The 9604-nt window shown below is 41.0% G+C and overlaps 1 protein-coding gene across 5 annotated transcripts in view; it reads right to left on the bottom strand.

Annotated features, from left to right (window-relative positions):
- Positions 1–4693: 4693 nt before the first annotated feature.
- The window catches only part of CBFA2T2 (CBFA2/RUNX1 partner transcriptional co-repressor 2), a 125256-nt gene continuing 120345 nt past the window's right edge, over positions 4694–9604 (bottom strand). For 4 of the 5 annotated variants that reach the window (XM_081946714.1, XM_081946712.1, XM_081946716.1 and 1 more), the window contains exons 10-11: positions 9344–9534; positions 4694–7881 (exon numbers count right to left, since the gene is read on the bottom strand). In XM_081946714.1, the coding sequence (XP_081802840.1) occupies positions 7591–7881; positions 9344–9534 (482 nt within the window). In that variant the 3' untranslated portion in view covers positions 4694–7590. The remainder of the gene's footprint in view (positions 7882–9343; positions 9535–9604) is intronic. The other variant, XM_081946713.1, reaches the window with a different exon arrangement.

Here is a 9604-nt window from a genome sequence, read left to right as displayed (position 1 = left end):
TTTAAACTTTCCTCTTGTACAAGATGCCTGTAGCTTTATTTCATTATGGGATCCTTTTCCAACCAAATCTCCTGTGAAAGCATGCTCTCTGAAGCAAAAAAAACCCTTCCATTTATGGTTAAAACCAGATGATAAGCACATTCTACAAGAAATGGCCATGAATATGCTTTTAAAGCTATCTTAGCTAGAAAACTAGAAAAACTAGAAAAAAAGAGCAGGGTTGCCAAAACGTTTTCAGCTGATGACAGCAATAGTGATGCATGTGTATATTTGTGTATGTGGAATGATTTATCTATACATCTATAGAACATTATGAATTCTGTAAGACGTCTTTGCATCTTATGCATTTACAAACCTTACTCTTTTACTGTGCCTTTTATTTTTCATTTAAGTTGAAGGCTACACTTGCTTTACTTTTCCATGTACTAAAGGTACTTAATTGTTTCGTCACTTTATTTTCTGAAGAGTTTAATATACCATATTTTTCGGAGTATAAGATAAACTGGAATATAAGGTGCACCAAGGTTTTGAAGAGGTAAATTAAAATAAAAAGTTTTTGTATTCTGCAAACCTCCCAAAATTGACCCGTTTTTCAAAAAACGGGCCTGTTTCTTTTTTTTAAAAAAAGGGCATGAATAGCCCTTAGGAGGCTTGTAGAGTGCTCCTGGGGGTGGGGGCAAAAGTGAGCATAAGTGAGAAAAAAACACCCCATTTTTTGCTCATTTCTGCCCTCCCAGGCCTCCAGCTCTCTGAAAACTCCCAGAAGGCTATGCACGGCCATCTTGGTGAAGGGGGTGGGGCTTCAGGAGGCAGAAAATGTTGCATTCAGTGTATAAGCACCCAGATTTTCAGCCTATTTTTTAAGGGAAAAAAATGGGTCTTATACTCCGAAAAATACGGTTCTTTTTAGAATACTCTGGGCTGTATCTAGTACAGTGATGGCGAACCTATGGCACGCGTGCCACAGGTGGCACACGGAGCCATTTGTCAGGGCACGTGAGTTCACCCTTTTTTAAAGCCATTTTTCGCCCTCCTCAGGCTCCAGAGGCTTTATAGGAGCCTGGGGAGAGTGAAAAGAGCCTCCCCCGCTCCCCGGAGGCCCTCCAGAGGCTTCATGAGCTTCCGTGAAGCCTCCGGAGCGTAAAAAACCACCCCTACGGGCAAACCGGAAGTTCAGGAACAGACTTCCGGTTTGCTCAGAGGGTCGTTTTGAGCTCTCCGAAGGCGTCAGGGAGGCCTCCGGACGGTCCCTGAAGCCTTTGGAGCGCTCAAAACGACCCTCCGAGCAAACCGGAAGTCACTTCCGGTTTGCTCGGAGGATCATTTTGACTGCTCTGAAGGCTTCAGGGAAGCGTCGTGAAGGTCCCTGAAGCCTCCGGAGGGCGTCTGGGGGGGGCGGGGGAGGCTGTTTTTGCCCTCCCCAGGCTCCTATAAAGCCTCTGGACCCCGGGAAGGGTGAAAAAAGCATGTAAAAATGGGGGGGGGGTTGCACCTGTAGTGCGCGCATGCACACTGGGAAGTCCCACATTGCATTATGGGTGCAGCACACCTGCACACACACCCCTGCGCTCCCCCCACTTATGGCCCGCAAGCCAAAAAAGGTTCGCCATCGCTGATCTCATAAGTACTGTATACGTTGCTACAGTTCAAAAAATGTACTTTTATTTTCTGTCTGTCTTCTGCTAATCTCAAACATCATTCATGGAATTTTGGAGATTACAACTGAGAATTTCCTTGCCTTTGGGAGTTTAGTGCCACCTAGAAGCGATGGGACATTAATGCCCAAATTAACATAACAAGTTATGAATTCAGGAGCTGAATTGCTGCCTGGTAATTGTGAAACCTAAATTTCTAACACTTCTGGAATGTTCCCACAACTGGGAGCATATAACATCTCATACCAATCCCATTGATCTGAAATAGGATCCTTGAGGCAACCATTAGCGCTAGTGAAGAGGACGCAGGAAAATTCATTGGCTGAGCGCGGTAAGAGGCTATGGCCACCTTCTTGCCACAGTTCAGAACTGAAGTCTCTGTTCACCATCCACATCCTCTACTTTGAAATGCCCAGCTAACAGTCAGTTGCTTAGCAGGCTCTGACACCTCAGCCACTGCTGTCAATTTGAAATCAGCGCAGTTAATGAATGCCAAAGGGCAGTTGTCATTTCCATAACTACCTGTAATAATAGCAATAGTGTCGCTGCACTCAAAATTGACTGCGCTAGGTTTAAATTGCATGATCTTCTCTGAAACAATAATTGTTAGCCTTCCCCTCAGTGAAACGCTCCTGAGGCAAGGTTCCAGAGCTCAACAGGCGTGAAAGTGACAATCGCTATAATTTGGGCTAATAGAGCCCTCAACGGCGTCTACAGTGCTACTCACAGCGCTGAAAAATTCTTCCTCTGTAGTCTATCGATATTCAAAGAATTTAAAGCACAAATCCAACAATCTTTCAAACTGAGCGAAGAGCTCAAGGAAAACACTCCTGCGAGCTGAGACTGAATTGAAAGATTGGGGACCGTTGCCAAGGAGGCAGTGGCGTAGCGTGGGGGGTGCAGGGGGGGCCGGCCGCACCGGGCGCAACATCTGGGGGGGGCGCCCTGACTCGCCCTGCGCCGCCCTTTGCCGGACTGTGGCCGTCTCTTTCCTCCCGAGGAGGAGCTCGAAGGGCAGCGGGAAAAGGCTCGACTGAAGGGAAGCAGGTGCCGCGGGGGTGGGAGGCGCACCGGGGGCTTCGGAAAGGCGCCGGCTTCCCGGGGCGCTCCAGGCGGAGCCGAAGGAGAGCGGCGCTGCGCTGCGCTCCGTCTGCCCGCCGCTGCAACACCACCGCGTCCTCCCGCTCCGCCTGGAGCGCCCCGGGAAGCCGGCGCCTTCCCGAAGCCCCCGGTGTGCCTCCCACCCCCGCGGCACCTGCTTCCCTTCAGTCGAGCCTTTTCCCGCTGCCCTTCGAGCTCCTCCTCGGGAGGAAGGCAGGAGGCCAGCATGGAGAGCCTCACTTGACTGATGCCGACCCAGGGGCAGCTGCAGTCGGGCCGCCCTCGCTTTAGGGGGTGCAAATTACTTGCCTTGCCCCGGGTGCTGACAACCCACGCTACGCCACTGCAAGGAGGCATGTCTTCAGAATTTCAATTCAGTCAATGAGATAGCAGGCTAGAATAAGCCATCCTGGACTCCCTCGTCAATACCATGGAGAATCTGTGTCTTCCTACTGTTACAATGTAGGTCAAGGATACATCTATGATTTCCAGGATACTAAATGTCCACATTAGAGTACTAATTTTAGGGTGTATGGGTATGGGCATATACATACCCACAGTCCCTTGGCACCGAGATTCTCTGGTCAAACTATTAAAACAAGTTTATTGAAATAAAAATTACATGGGAGTTGCACATTGCAAATGGTGTCCTCCCTCCCATCCTGATTTGCTTTCAATTGTGACCACTTATACAAAAATCAAGTAAACTGAGATGGTAGATGGTAGATTATAGCAGGGGTGGCTAAGAATGATCTGTTTTTTTCCCATTAACAAAGATTCTTTCACTGAACATATACACAATAGCTCTTTTGTAAAAGCACGCAACTGTGCCACTGGATCAAAAAACGTGCCCAATTATGGGCTTTTAAAATATTCCTTTAAGATTTCTTAAATACTCCTGGATTATTAAATTATGTAAATCAGTTAAATCAGGCAATTTACATGCCCACTTAAAAGATTCATTCCTGAAACATTGTCAAATAAAATGCGCAATAAAGCACTTCATTAGTATTGAAGGCACCTCATAATAGTATATTTAGACAATTAAATCGTATAGTCTATCCATGATGAAGCCATAATATGAAGATTAATCTTGAGTTTTCTGTGTGTAAGGATGAATAAAATGTCTATTCAAACATTACTATTTTGCTTGGGCTCTATTTATATATGTATTATTTTAGAGTCAGCATTAGTTATCTGAAATTGTTCCAAAGATAATTTCTTAATACAATGAAATGTCTTAATTGTGAGTCTACTCAAAACGCCCATAATCAATTACATACATAAATCTGGGGATGTTCTAAAATAGGGCTATATTTCAGGCTTGAAACAATACATTAAATACATATTTCTTTCATAAATCTCAATCTGCCTTTTTTCATATTCTATTAAGGGTTTCTGGTACTGTTCTCCGTAGATATTCCCAGTTTTTCTTCCTGAATTATGAAACCTCAATCTATCCTTGGCTTGGAAAACATAACAGCAATTAAACATGCTTTCAGACATTAAAAAGTAATTATGCCAGACTGACTTTTGTCTGCTGTAATCTCTGTGTTATACATGAAAAATCGTAAGTTGCCATTGGTTACGTTTAAATATACTGGTTTTTTAAAATCCTGATTTGTGGAATCCACTGTGGCTTAGTTTACATGATTTGCAAAGCTCCAAGCACAATTTACAAGCCAGTGACTGGATTCACACAAGCTGATCCAAAACCAAGGCATAGCTATGGCTTATTATATAGTAGTGGTGTAATAGTTAAGGTGTTGGAATAATATCAGAGAGACTTAACAGGATGCTTATGAGGATGAAACAAAAGAAGATCCCCATGTCTTGTTTTGAGACAAAAAGTGGGATAGGATTTAAATAATATTAATGATGTGTCAATCTAGGCTTTAGCTGAAATTATATTCAATAAAACAAGGCAAGTCAACATATTATAAGGTGAACATAGTCTTTATTGACTGCTATGAGTAGAACAAACTAAATACATCTGGAACGGTTTGGGTTCTTTTATACAGTATATTAAATAAGTTATGCACATGAAATTGGTAACAAAAATTCCTAATATAGAATCAAATGACAAAAATATATAGAAAACAGAATCCACAAAGTATTCCCATAGTAGCATTTTCTTATCTTTTATTTCCATTTTCAAAAAATCATTTTAAAATTATGACTGGTAATATTGTAACCTATGTACATTGATGTATTTTTCACTTAATACGCAGCAAGCTATTGTAGTTGCATGTTAAATTATGGAAGACTGTCTATTTACATATACTCTTAGAATGCCAATGAATGTTTTCCCTCACACACACGTATAGTTTTTCTCTCTCTCAGACAAACTTACATTCATACTTTTCTTTGGAGCGGATCTTCTATCATTCTGTTCTATGGAGAGAATCAGGTGGCCATCAGTTTTGGAACAAATAAGTAATATTAGCACCACAGCTTTAATTCTTATTTTCACATACGCTGAAAAATCTTGGAAACAGTTCAAACTTGATAGTTCCTGGAGTACTATGAACATTTTCTTAAAGTGAACACTCAAATGTATCTATAAACATGTGTGAACTCATGACCTTGGATTTTCCTTTTTATTAAACAGCATTAATTTTTTAAAAAATATCCCTCTTTGGTAAATCATCACTAAAGGATGAGTTCCAGGTGTAAACCAAATATTTTTCTCCAAGCAATGCATATGCATATGAATTAATGGAAATATGCAACACAAGAATCTGCCAAAAAAAAAAAAACTTAAAGCACCAAATAATACTTTAAAGCAGAGGTGTCAAACTGGCGGCCTGTGGGCTGGATGCGTCAAACACAGGCCACACCCACCCCAGCCCTGCAAAGGAGGAATATATCACAATACATCACATGATGGCAACATGACGTGAGTTTGACACCTGTGCTTTAGAGTATCTCATACACCCCGAAAACTATGTTGCTACAATATGTTAATTGAGACATGACATCAAACCATGAGATTTTGGCATCATATGAATAAAGTCTTTACTTACATATAAATGCCTTCTTCCTCAGGACTGTATATTTATTATCTCAATTTAATATCTGAGTACGGCAAAACAGATGTTTGAGGTAAACCACATGTAGGGGATTAGAAGTTAGCATACTGGATTTTCATAAACATGAATCTGAATAAATTCTGATAGCCTTTCAAAAATAAAAACCTTTATATGACGCCACTCCTCTGAGATTCAAACTAAATGCATAAATATATCTCCTAATAATTTCTGATGTTAGTGTTGGCAAAAAGCAGCTGTGTTACTAAGGGTAATTGTAAGAGTGTAACTCTTTTCAACCATCATCACATTAACTCTAGTTTTCTAGGAATTTGCATCTTAAAGCTAACAAAACCTGCTTTCCATCTATGGTTGTGGTTTGCCTACTGTATGCTGATCTTGATCTCTATCAATCTGGCAGGTTTAAGATGGGAAAATCACAAAAAGTCCTTCTTAAATGCGGCAAAAGAACTAGATACATTATAAAACCACAGTGGGTAGATCTTGGAACCTAAAAAACTTCATGACTTACCTTGGAAAGATGCCAGATACTTAAATACATGAAATTCTTCAATAGAGTCAACAATTTTAGTTTGCTTACAGAAAAGGAGAATTAAATACATTAACCTTGCCTGTTCATGAATGTTATTAAATGACACGAATCTTCTATAATTTAACTAACATGTTTTGAGATAATAGCTTTATTTTCTCCAGCACAACACTCTCCATAGGTATTGGACTTCGAGAAATCCCATAGACAATTATGTCACTGGTTATCTAATCTGGGGAAATATGAAAACGGAAAACCAATGTACCTAGAGGGCACCTGAACATGAAAGCCTGAACTAATTGGAATAACTGTTTGAGTCATGAGTGGTATGTGCCAGTTAACTTATTCACTAATGCACCTTTAAAACAAAATATATAAAGCCATCAATATTTATGCAGAGAAGAGCGTGTCAGAGTTGGGATAACAAAATAAACAATCTGATTTGTTAAAAGATCCAATAAGATGTTTTGGAAAAAAATCTTTGGACAGAACATTTTAATCTGTCTAGGCCCTCTGACGAATTCGTAAACATTCTGCTCTGTATCCATAAGTTACCAAAATTGGGAAGTGAAAAAGCCGGTGAGTCATTATATGAAGAAGTTTGAGATCTTCATTTTTACAGCACAAGAACAACATCTTTCAGTCATGTGTCCATTTCAGGAACGATGGAAAATAATGAAAATGAAAACAAACAAAAAAATCTTCAATGCTAAGCTACGAAGGGTAAAAAGAAGAGTCAGGCTGCTTATATTGTATTTTATTTACATCGTTCTGCCTGATAATGAAATGGTCCACTTATTCTGTCACAATATGTGAAAAGCCTAGAGGTACTCAAATAGCAATGGTTGGTGGTAGTGAAACCCCAATTGTTCGGATAATACAGAGAAAGAATGGGAAGATTAAATGGAGAGAAAAGGCTTTCCAAGCAGCTTTGCTTTGTGATAAAAAGAGAGAACAATCTGCTAGCTTAGAAGCTTAAAATTATATCAACACAGAGTATCTTTTGAGAAAGTTCCATTAAAACAAAGTTCTCCATATTCTAGGAACCACTGAGATCATTCTGAGATCCCAAATTGGAAGGGCTAACATAGATTTCTAAAAATGTCACTGTAATATTGTGGAAAAGCCGACCTCCCCAACAAATAGCCTGAATTCCAAAGTGCGGGAATATAAATTTTGAATCATGTATTGAGGTTTCTGTTTTCCAAAGTACAAAATAACAAACAAAAAAATGTATTGAATGCAGAGTTCCCTTTTAGAGTGCATTTGTATCTACTGCTGTCACAGAGGCTGGAGTGGAGGATCGAGAAGTGGTTGTGGATGTTTTTTCCAGAGCGGGACTTGCTATTCCATCCACTGCATTGAGGGTGGCAGCTGAAGACCGGCTGGCTGATAAGGACACTGGCTTAACTTGGCTGTGCAGGCCTTGCCCACAGATTCGATGATGTCTCTCCCAATCTTTGTGCTGGCAGAAGGAGCCACAATAACGAGCAATGTTACATCCGCTGCATGTCTCACTGGCTTTGCGACCACAATTCCAGCAGCTCTGAAAAAACCAAAGAACAAACTTCTCCTTTAAAGATACTGCCAAATAAACAGTTTGAAGTTGGTTTATTATTTCAAGGAGGAAAAAGGCCTTGAGGGAGGTGCTATTATGCTGCTAGTAAGAAAATTCCTTCTATAATCAAATTCAAATGTTGTCCACAATAACATAGAACAGTTTGCCAAACTCTATCAAATGGCAACCTAGCTATAATTACATCAGCTGTAACTGTCATATGATATGTTCATAGATTTGTGAATTTACATTTCAATGAAGGTGTTCCTAGTAATCCCAACAAGGTTTTTCCTTGGCACAAATATAAGAGGAATAACTTAATTAGCAACCTTCAGTGAGCCATATAACAGGCTCAAATAGCATGTTTCTGAAGAGCACGTTTTCCTTTACCAAGTGAATTTTAACAATGGTAAATGAACATAATTATTCAAGATGCAAAAAAAAAAAAAGCTGCTGAAATACTATTTATTTACACTGGCTTTGAGACTGCAATCTTCCCAACAAGGATTTATATTCCTTTCATTTTCTGGATAGCTGGAAGGAATATACCGTATTTCCCTGAAAATACAACCTACCTTGAAAACAACCGCTACCCCGATTTTCATGCCTATGCCTAATATAAGGCCTACCCCCCAAAAAAATAAGCCCTAGTTAAGCCCTGCCCACCATCTACTTGTAGAGGTGGGGCGAGGCACAGGCATTGAAATCAAGGTAGAGAGGGGGTGGGGGTGGAGTTGCCCCATGCATCCCACACCCACTTACCTTACGACTGCTGCAGCCAGGTGACTCCCACGTCCTAACACCTGTTGTGCCGGTGCCCAACTTCTTCTGCAGCAGCATTGCACTGCCACCGCTAATGGCCAAACCCTGCAAGGCTTGTTGCACCTGTGCTTCCGCTCACACAATGGCAATGCGCCATGCAACCTCCAGCCATGAGAGGCAGCACCAGCGCAACAAGCCTCATGGAGTCTGGCTGTGAGTGGCTGCAAAGAAGTTGGGTAGCAACATGACAGGTGTGGGGACATGGCAGGCATGGCTCTGGTGGTCCTAAAAGCGGGTAATACATGCCCCCAAAAGAAGACCTGGTGCTTATTTGGGGAGCAAAAAGAAAATAAGACCAGGTCTTATTTTCAGGAAAACATGGTAATTATTTCTATTCTCCACTATTCAGAACTTTCTTGGATAAGAAGTGAAATGTCTTTAAGGAAAAACAAAGAAAATCCAGTTGCCTTTTGAATAAAGCATCTTTGGGACAACCATGACCTGAATGATTGAGAATCTCCATAGTCAGATTAATTTATAACATAAAAAGTAGTGATGAAATTCTAAAAACCCAGACAGTTTCCCCCTCACCTCCAAAACCAACACAAAGTTACTTCATCTTTAAGATGATGTCCAAGAGTTTCCCTATGCCCTCCCAAAACACCAGATATTTCTGCTTAGTCCTCACCTCTGTAGACTCTTCTTGCTCATTAATGACTAGGAAAGCGTCTTCAGTAGCCTGGCGTTTGGCATCAGCAATGGTCTGCTCCATTCTAGCCCTTTCTGATGCGATCATTTCAAATGCCTTCTGCTCAGCCTCTGCCACTGCTTTTTGGACTTCAGACATAGCCTGGCGTTTGACTTCATTCACAGCTTCTTCTGAAAGAAAACGAAGGTTGTACATCAAACAGCTTCATGATGGAAAGTAAAATGTAATCTTTGAAGAAGA

Source organism: Natrix helvetica, assembly GCF_964273705.1.
Source record: "Natrix helvetica genome assembly, chromosome: 3".
NCBI classification, from domain to species: Eukaryota; Metazoa; Chordata; class Lepidosauria; order Squamata; family Natricidae; genus Natrix; species Natrix helvetica.
This window is presented reverse-complemented; position numbering and strand designations above follow the sequence as displayed.